Source organism: Mytilus galloprovincialis, chromosome 9 (genome assembly GCF_965363235.1).
Source record: "Mytilus galloprovincialis chromosome 9, xbMytGall1.hap1.1, whole genome shotgun sequence".
Lineage (NCBI taxonomy): Eukaryota > Metazoa > Mollusca > Bivalvia > Mytilida > Mytilidae > Mytilus > Mytilus galloprovincialis.
Window position 1 is genome coordinate 28,144,808 of NC_134846.1, and position 18,862 is coordinate 28,163,669.

The window sequence follows — 18,862 nt, forward strand, 5'->3', positions numbered from 1 at the left end:
CCATATATACAATATTTATTGAAATCAAACAAATTTTTATTTTGGACCGCAATTTGGACCAACTTAAAAAGTGGGCCAATAATCAAAAATCTAAGAACATGTTTAGATTCAGCATATTAAAGAACCCCTAGAATTCAATTTTTGTTGAAAGAGATGGGTCACACTGAGGTCACATTGCATACGGAAAATATGTCGGGGGAATTAAAATAAAGTAAACTTCTTCTAAATATGAATAAATTTAAGAATTTTCTTTAGAAAAAAGTACATGTACATAAGTTTTATAATCCATTGAGTTATAAAAAAACATATGCATTATTTTTGTCGAGCCTTCGACTTTAGTCGAAAAAGCGAGACTAAGCGATCCTACATTCCGTCGTCGTCGTCGTCGTCGTCGACGGCGGCGTCCACAAATATTCACTCTGTGGTTAAAGTTTTTGAAATTTTAATAACTTTCTTAAACTATACTGAATTTATACCAAACTTGGACAGAAGCTTGTTTATGATCATAAGAAAGTATCCAGAAGTAAATTTTGTAAAAATAAAATTTTTTCCGTATAAATGGACTTAGTTTTTCTGCGAGGAAACATTACATTCACTCTGTGGTTAAAGTTTTTAAAATTTTAATAACTTTCATAAACTATCCTTGATTTGTACCAAACCTGGACAGAAGCTTGTTTATGATCATAAAATAGTATCAAGAAGAAAATTTTGTAAAAATAAATTTCCACTTTTCCGTATTTTACTTATAAATGGACTTAGTTTTTCTGCGAGGAAACATTACATTCACTCTGTGGTTAAAGTTTTTAAAATTTTAATAACTTTCATAAACTATCCTTGATTTGTACCAAACTTGGACAGAAGCTTGTTTATGATCATAAGATAGTATCAAGAAGAAAATTTTGTAAAAATAAATTTCCACTTTTCCGTATTTTACTTATAAATGGACTTAGTTTTTTTGCCAGAAACAAAACATTCACTCTGTGGTTTAAGTTTTTAAAATTTTTATAATCTTCTTAAACTATCCTGGATTTCTACCAAACTTAGACAAAAGCTTGTTTCTGATCATAAGATATTATTCAGAAGTAAATTTTGTGAAAAAAAAATTCACTTTTTCCGTATTTTACTTATAAATGGACTTAGTTTTCTTCCAGTTAACATTACATACAGTCTGCAGTTAAAGTTTATAAAACATTTATTAGATTCATAAACTGGCTATCCTGGATTTTTTACCAAACTTGGAAGCTTCTTTCAATCAAAAGACAGTATCGAGAGGGAAATTTTTATTGATGTTTTTCCTCTTTTTTGTTGAGTCTGCGATTAACAGCAAAAGTAGGCGAGACACTGGGTTCCGTGGAACCCTTACGATTTTTTTTTTTAATTTGAGGTTTCTTATGACTTTAAAGGCGAGATTGATTTACAATGTCAAGATCATGCCTCGTTCACACGTACATTTAATTCGAATTGAATTCGAATCGAATGCGGATCGAATTCGCTAATCGCGTCCATACACTCTTCTTTTTTTAATTCGAATTGATTCCAATTGGCTTATTCGAATTATCCAATTCGCATTAGAAATATACATTTGTGGACAGTTTAGCGAATTTGACGCGCAATTGTAATTCGAATTAGACTTGACGTTAGGACGTTTTAAACATTTCGAATGCGAATCAAACTAATTCGAATTCGTAAATGCGAATCGAATTCGAATTACGTGTGAACTCAGCGTTAGTTTAACCTTTTATCTTAAAAAAACAATTGTAATACCACCTACGTCACCATTTTTACTGTAGACTGTACTTTTCAAAATTCTTTTAAAAAAAGGAAGCAGGCCAAATATATATACCCACGAAAATCAGGTTTTGTGATTTTTATGTATCCTGCCTGATAAGGTCCATAATTGGTTTAATAATATGTTTTTATGAAATGTTAATGATAGGTGATGGGGTCAATAAAATAATTTGTCAATGGGATGCAATACTTGCATTTAAATGCCATCAACGCTTTTGTTTAAATACAGTTAACTTTGTAGGTAATACCGCATTTGGATTTTTGACTGAAAATGTATTTATGATTTTTATTATATATAATAAACGAAGTGTGTTGTCCTAAATCAAAAGAAATATACTAAAATTATGTACCCAATTATTTCCTTATGATACAAAAGGCTTTTGTATTGATATTTGTCAAAAACTCTACATCGATGACCTCTGAAGCTATTTTAAATCAGTTTGGCATATCAAGGGGACATCATTCGGAGAAATGAATGAACAAGGAAGTCGTTATAAATTATAATACTACATTGTCAAGAGTGTCTTGATAACTTCGGAAATATTTCATAATATATGTGGTCGACTTAAAAGAAAGAACCAGGTGACAATGGAATTCTAAATAGTTCATCTTCCGTACAGGTTGAAAATGGAAGGGATACTAGAAAAACCATCTGTAAGTTATCTATTTAATAAATTTATTGTCAAGGTTCAGATTGGAATATAATATGTACATGTATAATGCACTTTGTGTGTGCAAGAAATTTAATACAGTATAGTATGTAATAGATATATTGATTTTAAAAGTTTTATGTTAAAATACCGTGAAATATATTTATACCATTTCAACTGACCACTAATAGATTTTAATATGCTATTAACACTTTTCTTTTGTATCTACAGACGCAACAAATGTGAGACTCTTTTGAACGACATAACAAGAGAATGATCAGAGTTTTTGTGGGTTTTTTTTAACGAAACAATGAGGGGGTAACAGTTTAATACTTTTTCCTGGAATTTTGAATAGTGTTTTCTTTCAATCCACGAAAGAGAATATCTTCTTGAAAACACGTAAATATGAAATGTAATTTTTACATTGCCGCTTGCATTTATAGGCGGAGACAAGAAGAACTCATAAATATTAGATTTGATTTTTGCCGAAATAAAATTCTCACATGATTGAACCTTTAAAATTAATGATTATACGTATCAAGCTGTTTATTTATTCGGGAAGGAAAGTATTTTAATCCGATACACACGGAAGGTAAGTCTTTTTGTGTATCCTCAGGTGTTTAATAGTTAAAATCTATTTAAAAGTTGTGTCTGAATGATAGGATCGAGGTCGTTTAATGGTTTGACATGTACTTGTTAGCAGAACAAAGCATCTTACAAAGTATGTACGATCGTGTATCTTTAAAATATGTGTAATGTACAAGTTGTAACGTGTCTTTAACGAGAGGCACTCAAATCAAGAATTAAAACCATTCAATTAGTAGCAAGTAATGCAAAATAGATTGCTTTTAGACCGATTTTTATTTATCAAATAAACTGTCCTGGTAATAAAAAAAAATGTTTCTGAGATTGAATGATATGAGAAAACTCTACACCAAGGACTAAAATAGCGTAGAAGTAATAGCAATATTCAGAGCTCTCCATGTGATGCATTTTGCCCTCATAGTCTTTTTGTTTCTAACTATAATAGGAAATGCATAATGTCAGTTCCTAAAATCTCTTTGATGATTTTATACAAATCCACCAGTTAGTGATCATTTAGGGGTAGACCATTTGATATCCTGGTATTGTAAAAGTTTAAGCTGTAAATTTTAACCTTGCAGAAGACAAGATGAAAATTAATATTCTGCAACATAAAACGTGTACAATGCACAGAAAAAATCAAGCTTGCGTAGCAATAGATGAAAACTTCATCCTACTCTCGGTCAATATAACTGAACAGGTTCATATATAACATATATTAACCTGGTCAAAAGTCTATAATTGATAAATGTCTAATATCAGTATGATAGGTGTATAATTGTATAGTTTGTTTGCCATTTGTCCATATGGACTTAAAGTGCTTTTCAATGAAGTAAATTATATATATTACTATTGTTACATAATATCATTTGTCATTTTAAAATTTGTGTCATACTTAAAATACATGTACAAATGATGATAATTATTAGTCATTTCTATAGTACACGTGAGGATTAATAAATCATTTACAGAAAACATGGAAAGGAAAGTTATTGTTAACAGGTTATTGTTTTCAAATTCGCATGTATTCATACGTCATTAGTGTATATATTTTATTTGCATTCATATCACGTCTCCTTATTTTTATATTTAATAAAAGTAAAGTTTTACGGTTCTATGTATCTATTGGCATACTACTTCAAGTTGGCTTTACATGCGTGTACCGTCACTGTGAAGTAAACTCGGGTGTCCAAACCAAATATCAGCTGAGAAGTCGGCTATTTCTTATTTCTTATGTCATACAAATGACCGTGTCGTGATGAAATTTTGAAATTCGGGTGCTGATAAAAAAAAAATAAAAGAAATGCAGGACAGAATTTTTCATCCTAGCCCACCCATAAAAATCAAAGGGTAGCTCCCTTATTGTCAAGAGTAATTTGATATACAACTCTGAACCACAACATTTAAAAATAATTGCATATTGGCCATCATTATTATACGTATGGTTTTAGAATAATATTTAGCTAACGTTACTTCCTAACAGGAAAAAGACTTTGAGATCATATACATCATATTTCGATGAAGTATCAATAAAATCAATTTTATCTCATTTCAGTTAATTCCGGGTAAAAAAACTAAGGTCTGGAGCATTCTGGATGAATCTACTCTTTCTTTCTTCAGGGAAAACAAGGTAATTTGTTTCTTTAATCTAGTAAAGTGTTCGTGATCTTATGACCATTTATTTAACCCATAATTGTATATAACATAGTGAAATTTGGTTAATGGAAGAATATCACTCCATTTTTAGAGAAGAGTTTCCGGAGTCAAAAGCAATGAACCCCAAAGTCAAAGATATCACACAAAAAAACCAAAAAAAAAAAACAAAAACGATAGACTGATTTTTGAGGACCTTTAGAGCTAGCTGTTCGGTGTGAGCCAAGATGAAGACTATACTTTGACCTATAATGGTTTACTTTTATAAGTTGTGACTTGGATGGAGAGTTGTCCCATTGACACTCATACCACATATTTGAATACTAACTTTTCATTTCTTTTTAGAGATCTTCATGTATAGGTTCGATAGACCTTTCAGATATACAAATTGTTAGAATAGCCAGTAACTGCCAGTTTGAAATTAAAACAGAAAATAATTCACAAGTATATGTAAGTAACATGTGCATGGCGTTGTCTCCTTTGTTTTTTTTTGTGTTTTTAAACATTTTTAAAGGCTATCGCTTTCCTAGAAACTATCATAAATACTAGTAGTTACACAATGTGACATAAACATAAATGAAAATCACCACGATCGCTCAACCGACTTGACAGATTCTGGGAAAGAGGTAAAAAAAATGACACGTATAAACTGTAAACGGGATGAAGATGTTTTCAGATTTTCAAATACTTCATTTCGTCAAGGGGAAATCGTACATATAAAAAAGAAGATGTGGTGTGATTGCCAATGAGACAACTGTCCACAAGAGACCAAAATGATAGAGACATTAACAACTATAGGTCACCATACGGCCTTCAACAATGAGCAAAGCCCATACCGCATAGTCAGCTATAAAAGGCCCCGATAAGACAATGTAAAACAATTCAAACGAGAAAACTAACGGCCTTACTGATATATAATGTTAATGACAGCAGGACAAACGGGGGATTTTAATGTTAGGTTCTGTATATACAAATATGATTACATAAATAGAATTTATACATGTGTGTACTACTATAAAACTAACAATCGATTTGAACTGTCACGACATACAAGTAAATCACATTTGTTCATTGTCTAGTAACTTGTCATGAGGAAGTTGATGTAATGTTAGGGTAGTTTTTTTTTTAAACACGTTCCATTGAGAACATTTGCCGTATCTATAACAAAAATATACTTAGTTTAATATGAATTGCAAAAATATTCGTTTACCTGTAACAATTTAAAGGGTAATAGTGCACGATCGCAGTAAGTATTGTCTTGAATAATTGATGAACATGTATGCAGTGTTTGAGACGATAAAACTTAAAGTGTTCATTTTTCATTTAGTTATATTAAAATGATACATTATAAAGCGACATACAGATACGGCATGATAAAAAAAGACAAATTAAGAAGGAACTTCATTTCAAAATTTACAAATTATATATTTTGCGTGATTTTTTTGCTTCTTTTATGGGCCTTTCCAAAATACACAAGACGACACAGAACTGACTGGTCTGGTTTACAAGTAACAAGTCATCTTACTTCATTTGTCAATCTTTTATTCTCTTTATGGAATTTGGTTGCTTAATAGTGTAGTGTTAATTAAGAATCAAGTTGTAGACAATACATAACAAACAAATAACTAATGTAGGCACTAGCGGTCATAATATTATTCACTTTATATATGTAAATGAGGAGATCTGACATGGTTAATAGCAGAAGTCAATGTGCTTGATTGGTAACAATTTATGCTGAAGTTCGTCAAAGTAAATTCGAAAATAAGTCCAATTTCTTGGACCACCTCAAATTAAAAATTAAAACAACAGCAGCAGACATTATAATGTGGTTTGTAAGAAGGGGAGGTGGGAGGAAACTTTCAACTAACCTAAAACTCAAGGGAGGTCTGATTAATGCAAGTGTGTAGCAGACATTTGAAATGGTTTGATACCAGGGGAGGTTGGAGGAATCTTTCAACTAACCTAAAACTCAAAGGAGGTCTGATTTAGGCAAGTGTGTAGCAAACATTTGAATGGTTGGAAACCAGGGGAGGTTGGAGGAAACTTTCAACTAATCTAAAACTCAAGGGAGGTTGGTCGCGCGCGATATAAGCTGGAAACAAGAAACGGATCCGAATAAATGGTTTATATTGTAAATGCGAAAATGAGACCAAGCGCAGTAAATTTATTTGCAATTTTCTACAATCAGACTGATTTAGATCTTCACATAATGTGTAGATTTTTTTATAATAAAAAAATATAAGTTAACCTCAATTTGTCTTTTGTTTTTGTGTCGTTATGTTGCCGTCTCAATGACCTAGATACTTTTAATATTTGATATCAGCCTTAAACGAATGGTCGTTATGATTACTGATGCGACAATACATATTTCATATAACAAGGAAGTAAATCGTTCATTTTAATTAAATTCCTTTTACTACGAGTTTTTTTTACGTGCGGTAAAAATCGAAATGTATTCTATTTTTCTATTAAATGTACTAATAGTACATTTCGTTTTACTGTCGAGGAAAAACTTATTACCATTTGAAAATCATGTATATACATTACATTTAATGAGAAGAAAATCCGTGCATGCACGTCTTACTTAGCTGTGAAGACGGACGTATTTAGTTTCACAAAAAGTTGAGTAATTTCTTATTTATATATATCATTTTCATGGGTCAGTTGTTAGAGTTCAGTTTTTTGTTTGTTTGTCTGTTTTCCTAATAATGTTTACAATGATTCAATTATATTTGATGTACTATGGAATGCTGTCTGTCTGAATGATATCAGTTAACCTTGGCCTAATTTCTATGATTCATTGGTCAATATAAGTTTTCAGGCTTTGATCTGTTTCTTGTATACTATATAAGCAACAGGTCAACTATATCCGGTGTATGGAATGATTGTTAGGTGAACATGTATTTTTGCTTTAATTTTTCTGACCTTGACCTCATTTCTTGGGTCATGTTAAGTTTATGTGATACTTGTAGTAAAGCTTTATATTAAAGGACTATCAGCATAACAGCAATGGTCAGTAAAGCAGGCGGAACATTTCAGCGTGTTACTTTTGTTTTTCTTGATATACTATTTTGGTTTGATGATTTAAGTTACTTAGTACTTAGTACCTGATATCACCCCAACTTTTGGTGAACTCGTGTTGCTAAGTCTATGTTTTCTATGTTGTGTTTTGTGTACTGTTGTTAGTCTTTTTTCCTTTTCTTATTCATGGCGTTGTCGGTTTTATTTTCAACTTATGAGTTTGAATGTCCCTTTGGTATACCTCTCCTTAGAAAATCTTTATAGATTTCACTACGAGATCCCACGCGACATATCAGAAAACGGGAGCGATGAGAGATCGGTTTTTAATTAGATTGCTTCGAGATAGCATTGGATATCGCTGAATATCAACTAATCAGAATAATGTCAGTCGTTATATTCCACCGATCTAATAATTGCTACTTTTGCCTTGATATGCTATAAGCCGCTATAGGGTTCATAATTATTCGAGTTAGCTATCAAATCAAGTTATTCAATTTCAATATGATAATAAACGAGCGTTTGACGAGTTCATTAATTGTTACTATTTAAATGAAATAACTAGAACGGTGGATATCAAGCGATATGCAATTCTTACACGTTTTGATACCTTATTCTAATATGGTTAACATTTTCAGGGCCGTAACTAGGGTTCGAATTCAGGGGAGGCAGGGGTTTGGGGGCCGCCGAATGAGACCTCCAACCCCAACCCCCCCCCCCCCCCCCCGGCCAATTTTTTCTCTCATTAAAATGGCTAAAGATGACCCTTTTTCCTTCGATTTCCTTACTTTAGAAACGTCAGTATTGCTGGATCCTGGAAGCAATTTTTATCTGTATTTAAAAATCTTTTTGTTAGAAATGAAACTGGTAAGTTAAAAAAACATATAAAGCAAGATCATAGAACGCAAGATATATTTTTTTTTTATCGAGGACCTTGAATTTCAATATTGTTGAAAGCTGAACAGACATGTATATAACTACAACCAGGGACTTTCTATACTAGTATATACTTAGTATAGAAAGTCCCTGCTACAACGAATGGAAGAGTTTAACTACTAAGGCATTGACCATATTGTTCTCGTACGATCGGGAAAAAATTGATCCAACTGCTGATTCAGCTGGTAACGAATTTCCGATATTATTAAAGATTCACAATACAAAGAGAACTTCCTATGCTTAATTGAGTCCCTAAATAAATGTGAACAGTTAAGTTTTATTCAAAATTATCGAAAAATAAAGTTTAATATGTGTTCTCGTACGAATACTGAATAACAGGCGGACGGCCACACGAAAAAAAACACAAACAAATACTGAAACGTTTCACTATCGATAAAAAAATCCGGAAATGACATATATCACGTATCATGATAACACTGTTAAAACTGTAAACTTGTGTTGTTTATAATATAAATTAAAATTCTTCATGTATATATTGTCAATACTTATTTCATTTTATTACTTCAGAAAAAAAATTTTGGTGTCGAAAATTCAGGGGAGGCAACTGCCTCCCCTGCCTCATAGGTAGTTACGGCCCTGATTTTCATGTTGTTAAAAAATATCTGTTATTCTAGTCTTTTGAACATACCAGTATGACATCATATGTCCTGTTCCGATGTCAAAATTTAACATCAAACGGTTTTAAACCCTTTAAAACGCGCTGTACGCTTCAGAAAGTAATACAATTTGACAAAAAGGAGATTTTCATGCGAACATTGTGAGTGTTTTGTATAATATTGAAGAAATCACAGATGTCCATTGCCATAAACGAAATGTACATCGTCTTAACGTTTGAAAGTTATCAATGACCTCACAAAAAGCCAATGGACATGTAAAATCGTCTCATAATACTGAATAAGCCAATCAAATTAATGCATATTTTAGTATCACACTCTGTGCAGTGTGATACGAGAAATATCTTTTCAAAATAGATAACAGTCCACTGACAATCATATGAGAAACACTTATAAGAATGCCGGAATTTACATTAGCTGTCAAATTCATGTTTACCCATTGTGTAAAATAGTGAAAAGTGTAACCAAATTATAAAAATAGTCTAGACGCAATCTGATTAACCATTTTGGTGACATCCGAAGACCGATGGTCATATAAACCGATATAAACATAAAAATTGATAAAATAGATAGCGAACACGTACATTGTATTTTTCTAGGTCTGTTTGATTTTGTATTGAAAGTTAAATGGAATATGTTAATCGTCGATTTTACCTGTATAACAATGAGCTTTTGTTGATCAAATCAGTTAACAAAATAGTTAATGTTTTCAATCAATCTTTTCCTGTTAGTAGCTGAACACACCTTGTTTATGTGTAACACATCTGTAACTTTAGATTTATATGGAAGTTCACTTGAATACGGATTTAATGAGTTCGAACTATTTTCACTGCAAGTGAATTATTCATTAGGTGATGTTTCTTAGCTTATTTTGAATGATTCAACAAAACAAATCATAGTTTCCTTTTATATCTCGTGGGCTAGCTAATGCACCTATTAATTAGGCCGAAAATATGATCACAAATATTTATTTGAACTATACATCCTGTTTCAGACTGCAGACTCGAATGAGAAATGCGATGAATGGGTGCAAAAATTGACAGAATACTCAAAATGTACCACAACTTATAGTGAACCGATAAAGAGGTAAGTGTTGTGTGTCAAAGATATGTAGATTAGTGCGCATGCATAATTCATTTTAAATCATTCTAATTAGGGAGAAGAAATTAAGGCATCAAGTAATGTTAAAACCACATTGACTAATGACACAACCATATGTAATAATGGTGAAACCACATCGAGTAATGACAAAACTACATCAAGTCAATACGAAACCATATCGTGTAATATCGAAATATTATTAAGTAATGACTATTCCATATTGAGTTATATTATTAATTCGTATATTTTAACAAATTTGATTCGTTTAGGGATAGTCAGATGTTAACTATATTTTCGAAGGTAGAGAGAAAACGGCGGTAGCAAAACGCATATTGACCTGCAAAAAGCATATTGCACGGTTATTTTTAGAATATCTAAAAACCAATATACTTTGTGACGTCATGTAATGAATTTCAGGATATTGTTTAACGTTTTGAAACACATGATATCTGTGATCGATTATTTGACGAAAAAAATCTTCAAATACATAAGATGTCCAAAAAAAAAAGTAAATGAAATAACAACTAATATGTTGTTATTGTCAAGAAGACAATGTAATATCTATAAAATTCCAACATTACGTAATGTCAAAACCATATTACATGTAAGTAAAGACAAAATATTATTAAGTAATAATAAAACAACATAAAGTAATATCAGAATTCCACATAAGACAGCTGTGGCGTTCCATACTACAGGCAAAACTTTGTTATATATACAAAAATTTGGTAAAATGTATGTATAGTGTCAAAACATAGTTTGTTTACCGAAATATTGCATGAAAGAATATGAATACCTTATGTCAAGGTATGGAACGCCGTAAATGCCTGATGTAAACATATATATAAATGTTTTTGTCGACCCTTCGACTTTTGTCGAAAAAGCGATACTAAATTTTAGCGATTATACACTCCGTCGTCGGCGGCGTCGGCGGCGGCGGCGGTGTCCACAAATATTCACTCTGTGGTTAAAGTTTTTGAAATGTTAATAACTTTCTTAAACTATCCAGGATTTCTACCAAACTTGGACAGAAGCTTATGTATGATCATAAGACAGTATCCAGATATAAATTTTGTAAAATAAAAATCCTGTTTTCCCGTATTGTACTTATAAAATGAACTTAGTTTTTTTGCCAGCAAACATTACATTCATTCTGTGGTTACAGCAGATTCCAGCGAGTATGAAGCTACAGGTAGATTCTTTGGTTAGCTTCCTTGCTAGCTCAACCATGAAATCATTATTAGGTAAGGTAAACAAACCTTTGGTGGAGTCAATAGTTAAACAGAGAACCAATCAGAATTAGTGACAGAATATAAACATTGTAAAAAGTTTTCAATGTAAATTTAAAATTTATAGATAAGTATAAGCAAATTCACAAGCATGTTGTAGGTGTGTTTGATTTGCCAATTTTATTTCAATCAATTACTCAGTTAATTTATAAATACAGTTATGTGAATGTACTTTACAATGGTACAATCACGGCGTAAATATTCTTCTGTTGCCTTTGAATTAGGAATTTGTCAAACTACAATAGCATAAAAACAGCAAAGACAGTGAATAAGAGATGGGCCATTTTGTACATATACAAAGGGGAAACTTCGAGCAAGCATTAATATTTTTAGTTTCATTGCATTTTTGAAGTTAAACGGGATTTTGTGGCAAATAAACCAAGATTTTTGTAGAAAATCCAGATATTTTTGTTATAAAATTTTAAGCATAGATTACTCACTTGATTTTCTATGATGTGCTAGCGTTTATAGTTAACAACAAATCCTAAACATCCTTTAAAATTAAATTTAAAAAATCGTGCTAAGTCACGAAAGTCGAGCGCACCCTAGAAGGTGTACTTGAATTGGTCAATATTTATATTTGTTTAAACCAATATCTAAATTTATAAACTTGTTTTAAGGAAATCATTGCTAGCACTGCTTGCAATAATCCTCCATCTATCAGGTACCAATTTGCCAAATTTGAGAGTACAAGGGGAAATGCTGTGAATTTTCTATAGAATTTCTATTTGTTTAGCGTTGAATCAACACTAAATATTATCATCCTTGGACTAAACATAAACCGTAACTCCGCTTCTAATTTATTGTAATACTAAGAATTTTTTAATTCAATCAAAGACTATAAGAAATAAAATTTAATTTGCAAAGTTGTTTACATGTAGGTAAACCTGTTTGTATGAAACATACGTATTATAAACAGGCCATTGATATGAGTGTTTTCATTGGATGATGAATTGGTGCTATGCTCCTCCCAATTTTAAGGTAATAATCATTTCATGGTTGAGCTAGCAAGGAAGCTAACCAAAGAATGTACCTGTAGCTTCATACTCGTTGGAATCTGCTGTAAAGTTTTTAAAAGTTAATAACTTTCTTAAACTATCCTTGATTTCTACCAAACTTGGACAGAAGCTTGCTTATTATCACAAGATAGTATCCAGAAGTAAATTTTGTAAAAAAAAATCCTGTTTTCCCATATTTTACTTATAAATGGACATACATTTTTTTTTCTACCAGGAAACATTATATTCACTCTGTGGTTAATTTTTTTTTTAATTTTCGATAACTTTGTTTAACTATTATATCCTGAATTTGTACCAAACTGGGACAGAAGCTTTTTAATGATCAAAAGTTAGGATCAGTTAGTATCTTGAAGGAAATTTTGTTAAAATTTTGTACTTGTTTTCCCGTATTTTACTTATAAATGATATTAGTTTTTCTTCCAGATAACATTACATATAGTCTGCAGTTCTTGTTCAATATAAGCGCATACTTATCCTATATATGCACATAGTTTACTTTATATGCACATACTTTTCCTATATATGCACATAGTTTACTTTATATGCACATAGGTTACTTTATAAGCACATAGTTACTTTATATGCACATATATTATATGTTATTCAGGTCTCAGACAGGGTATATACTGTGACATTCCCGGCTTAGAGTTTATATCCCCTGAGCCGATACTATATATATTATATATATGAGACCTGAATTACACATATATTACGGATTACCCCTGACCTAATGTTATTTTCCAGTGCAGGTATTTGTTGACAACACATATATATTGAAAAACCCAACATTTTACCAAATTTTTGTATATATAACAAAGTTTTGCCTGTAGTATGGAACGCCACAGCTGTTAATTAAAGTATTAAAAGTGTTAATTGCGTAATTTGGTATCAACAATGTATTATTGACTGAAGCACGTCATTATTTTCCCTCTGTGAACCTCTGACAGTCTGATAGTTTATGACTACGTCACATAGTAACCGGTGTTATGATGACGTTTTTGAGGTTCCAATTGGGGATAAAAACGTCGTATATACCCCGGCAGTTTCCTGAATATATACTGACATCTCTGTGTTGTTATCCAATCAGAAACCTCGACACATTTGTAATCCGTAATATAACTTTATATGCACATATATAACTTTATATGCACATAGTTTTTGTCGCAGAAAGCTCGACCTAGGGATATTGATCCGGCGGCGGCGACGGCAGTGTTAGCTAACTTCTTTTAAAAAAGCTTCATATTCTAGAAGGTGGAAGACCTGGATGCTTCATACTTTGTATATGGATGCCTCATGTTACGAAGTTTCCATCAGTTACATGTCCAATATCCTTGACCTCACTTTTATGGTTCAGTGACTACTTGAAAAAAAGTTAAGATTTTTTGTAATTTTAATTTCTCTCTTATTATAAGTAATAGGATAACTATATTTGCTATGCGCGTACCTTGCAAGGTCCTAATTCCCGTCAGACAGTTTTCACTTGACCTCGATCTCATTTCATGGATCAGTGAACAAGGTTAAGTTTTGGTGGTCAAGTCCATATCTGAGATACTATAAGCAATAGGTCTTGTATATTCGGTGTATGGAAGCACTGTAAGGTGTACATGTCCAAATGGCAGGTGTCATCTGACCTTTACCTCATTTTCATGGTTCAGTGGTTATAGTTAATTTTTTGTGTTTTGGTCTGTTTTTCTTATGCTGTATGCAATAAGTCTACTATATTTGGTGTATGGAATGATTGTAAGGTGTACATGTCTAGCTGGCAGATACTAGATGTCATCTGACCTTGACCTCATTGTCATGGTTCAGTGATCAAAGTTTTGGAGTTTCTGTCTTTTTTTCTAATACTATATGTACTAGGTCAACCTTATTTGGTGTATGGAAATATTTTATGATCTATGTCAGTCGCTCAGGTTTTTTTTACCTTGACCTCATTTTTACGGTTCATTGCGCAGTTTTAAGTGTTTGTGTTTTTGGCCTGTTTTTCTTAAACTATAAGCAATAGGTCAACTATATTTGTTGTATGGAAGAATTGTTAGCTGTACATGCCTGCTTGGAATGATTCATCTGACCTTGACCTCGTTTCCATGGTTCAAAGGTCAGTGTTGAGTTTTTTCTTGGTTTATGTTAAGTTTATTTGACAGTTGTAATAAAGCTTTATATTTATGACTATCAACATAATATCAATGATCAGTAAAGAAGGCGAGACATTTCAGTGTGTGCACTCTTGTTCTATATATGCACATAGTTTACTTTATATGCACGAACGTTTTCTACTAGAAAAGTATGCATTTGAACATATAGTCATACCAGGCACCTATATGGCGTTTTATCCAAGGCATTATTTCCGAAGCAAATTAAATGGGGATCGCAACATTTTAGTTCAATAATATAAATTTCTTAAATAAAAGTTTAGTTGTAAAATATTTAAACAAAGGTCAGTTGCTAGCTGTTTTGTCATGACATGCTTATTGTCGTAGTCATGTGCATTTTGCTGAGTTCCAGTTGTCGTTCATATTTCGCTACACTAGCCTTTGTGTCGAAATTCAACAAAGATTTTAAACAACTGTTTATGGTGTTACCTAAGCACAACCATATATAACTTGGATATTATATAAGACATTTATATTAGGAGATATCTAATGTGCGTATATGCAAAATGCTAGACAAACTACATTTTAAAAATATTTTAAAGAATTATATTAATAAAGATCTGAACTTTTAGTTGAAAAAGTTTAAAATAAAGTTAGAATTATTGCGAACCCTATCATAGTTTTCCATAGATTCACCTGCAAGTTACCTGTCCATTTAAACTTTTGTAAGTTCTATTGTCCCATATAACAAATACAACAGGTATTGTTCTCTGTGTAGTTTATTCACTGGGACCTTTAAATTTCTTCCAAGAGAAATATATCACTCATTGATTAATTTACCTGAGTAAAAAATTGAACTGTCAATGAAGAAAAAATACTTATACCAATACTAAGTAAGGACTCACAAAACTGCATGTGGTATTGTATTTATTCGATACCTGGAGTAACTCGTTTTTAATGTGTTCAATATTACATTTGTAATACTGATTCAAAAATTAAAAGTTAATTTCTGATCAAATATTCAATATTTTTGTGTGTTTGATAAATAAAGATTTGAATATTATTATCTTTAAATTAAGGTCTTCATTAACATAAGTCTATAAATGAACAACAACAAAAACATGTAAATTCATTGGAAAATACTAAAAAATGTGTCTGAACTCTGAAATAAACTTTTTAGTATTAAACCAGATTTTATATTGAACAGATTGAAAATATATTAATGATAATATTGAATAAATACAATATTGCATACAGTTTATGTGAGTTATTAGAAGTATTTCAATAAAAAAGAAGATATTTTTTTGGTCAGGTAAATTAATCAATGAGTGATATATTTCTCCTAGAAGAAATTTAAAGGTCCCAGTGAATAAACTACACAGAGAACAATACCTGTTGTATTTGTTAGATGGGACAATAGAACTGCCAAAAGTTTAAATCGACAGGTAACTTGCAGGTGAATCTATGGAAAACTAAGATAGGGTTCGCAATAATAGTCGAATAAAAGTACATGTTTTATTTATGTTTTGTTTCAGCACACCAAGAAAGAATTCCATATTTAACACAAAGGAAGCACCAGGCGAGCATACAGTGGAGGTCAGAGCAGCTAAGAATATTTTTGAAAACATAATGAACGTGCCTCAAAATAAGAGAGCTGTCTCGAGCGTTATGTCTAAACCTTCTCAGGAACCACTTAAACCATCCAGAAAGTCAGATCCCACTAAACTCCATCCATGGTCCACTATAACGGAAGCAAAAACGCACCTGAATCATGTTAGTATTGAAAGAGATAATGAAGAGAAAACTGAATCTTTGTCAAAGACAGAAGCTACACTGAAAAATTCTGTAGATATTAAAACGAAGATAACCACAGATTCAAAGCCGAACGAAAGTGTTCAAAACAATAGTGGTCATAGTTTAACAGCCACTGAGTTTGGCAGTTTGGAACCTGAGGCGAACGTTACACATTTGCCGAATTCTTTGAAGGATAGCGTTGATGACAAAATAACAACAAATATTACAGATGTAAATTATGAAAATATTGAAGAGGAAGGTAAAAACGAAAACTCGAAAAGCACTGTTTCAACCATTCCAGAAATTGCGGCTGCAAGTAATAATCCGGGCGTTTTAAAAACTGAAAACTCTGAACACAAACGGGATTCTGGTTACAGCACAACCGTTGGTGAGGGTGACCGAAATAGTCAAGAAAACAAAGTCGACAAATCTGTTTCTTCTGAATTTAAACAAGAAACAGAACAAACCAAAAATAGCAATACATCTGTCACCGAAGAGACAAACAACAATCAAAATGATGTGAACACTTCTGAACAAACGAACGACCATCAATATGTTGATGAAGAACCAGTACAAACTAGGGTTGTCATGCGGAAGTCTAGATCGGTTGTTAGTGTTAGTCATGATGATACTATTTCTGTTATCGATATTGATGATCAAGAATACAGGAGTACAGATAGGAGAAGGACTGGTAAAACGACACAAGAGCAAAATCCTAGCGAAAATAAAGACATGAAATACGAACCTTCCATTGACACTGTCGAAAACTCTGAAACCAATACACTGCCGAACTTGCGTAACAAGAAAGAAGTTCGCGAGATAAATAATACAGGTGGAGACGCTGTGGATGGAGGAGCAATTGGAGAACAAGTTGAATCTGTTCCACTGCGCCACGAAATTGTCGAAAATTATATAGATATTGATAAAATAATTTGCCCAGGAAATTTCCCAAATATTCCAGTACTGCCAAATAATGCTCCTAATAGACATGATCTTGTGTCTGTTCAAGAACTTAAAGATTTATTGGAAAGTCATGATGAATCCAGTGATGAACATTCGGATATCGACTCAATAACCAGTGCTGAGGATCCAATCCAAAGACTCTTACGAATGATTGAGGTCTGACGGGTTTATTTTAGACGGAGGACTTCAGTTGAAAGCTCTTAGCATAGTGGTCTCATATGTGGGTGTTTTTAAAATGCAAGATATATAAAGAACTGTTCATTTACATTTCAAGACTTAAAAAAAACTGCAATTTTCGTTATTTTAACTTTTATTTGATATTTCACTTTATGTTGATAGCAATATCATTATATACTCTCTTAGTTTTATATGTTGACATATCAATCTGAAAAAAAGATACGTCCAAAAAGGCAACTATTCATTACTTAAGGATGTACTTAGGTGATCTAAGGTAAAATTAAATAAATCAAGAATTCAAAATTGTTACTTTAAAATTGAAGAGTATAAGTTGAGGATCAAATTAAGCTAAAATATTCATAGGTCATGGAGCTCCTTTTCGAGATATTTGATTTATAAAATATGGCGGGAAAAGGCTGACTCGGACTTTTACCTTATATTTACATTGGTATTATTTGGGTCACAAATCAAAAGAAAGAAAATCAAGAATCTGCTTAAATTTTATCAAATGAACTGTTATGTGCTATTAAGTCTTATATTATAACACATAATGTACGTTGATATTCGTATTGTAGATGTTATGTAGTAGTATGTTAGTCTGCAGAGTTAGTTGTTCTTTGTAGACCCATACTCTCAACAGAAAAATAACTATGTGAGAGTTGGTACTTGATTTTTACATGTTGTGGGGAAACTAGCTGACAATGCCTATGATGGTGCATGGCATTGCTGTCGTTATAGTCTGAGGCAGGCCTGGATCGACTGAAACCTAGAATATCAAGAAACTCGCTATTTATTTAATAAACAAAACATCAAAGTTATATATAGAATCATATTCAAAACAGTGTGGTCCTGGCCATTGATTGACGACCTAAATTATCCCATTGACTGGGACAGATTAAGTGAACGTTTGTCGGTAACGACCATTGCTCACTTCTTACTTATTATAGAATTTAAACTGTGGGGTCACCATAGGTTCTTAACGCCTTTAATAATAAAATAATTCGAAAAATTATTCAGGAATAACCTTTATGTTTTGATTTATGTTATTGATATAAATCAACACATCGTATTATTCCGGATTAGTTTTTCGAATTACTTTATTTAGGTGTTGAGAACCTTATGTGACCCCACAGATTCAGTGTCTTTAACAAGTACATAGTGAGC

At 31.9% G+C, this 18,862-nt stretch overlaps 1 protein-coding gene across 1 annotated transcript; it reads left to right on the forward strand.

Annotated features, from left to right (window-relative positions):
* The first annotated feature begins 2,241 nt into the window (after window positions 1–2,241).
* On the forward strand, window positions 2,242–17,885 carry LOC143044734 (uncharacterized). Its single transcript, XM_076216844.1, has 5 exons — window positions 2,242–2,442; window positions 4,576–4,650; window positions 5,019–5,123; window positions 10,257–10,348; window positions 16,300–17,885. The coding sequence occupies exons 1-5, from the start codon at window positions 2,416–2,418 to the stop codon at window positions 17,681–17,683; spliced, it is 1,683 nt and encodes a 560-aa protein (XP_076072959.1). The 5' UTR covers window positions 2,242–2,415; the 3' UTR covers window positions 17,684–17,885.
* Window positions 17,886–18,862: the final 977 nt, after the last annotated feature.

What these genes read in the sequence shown, in the direction of transcription:
- LOC143044734 (XM_076216844.1), top strand. Translation starts at nt 2,416, where the DNA reads ATGGAAGGGATACTAGAAAAACCATCT. An exon ending in GGATACTAGAAAAACCATCT is followed by an intron (nt 2,443 to 4,575) that starts GTAAGTTATCTA and finishes ATCTCATTTCAG; the next exon opens with TTAATTCCGGGTAAAAAAAC. An exon ending in TATAGTGAACCGATAAAGAG is followed by an intron (nt 10,349 to 16,299) that starts GTAAGTGTTGTG and finishes GTTTTGTTTCAG; the next exon opens with CACACCAAGAAAGAATTCCA.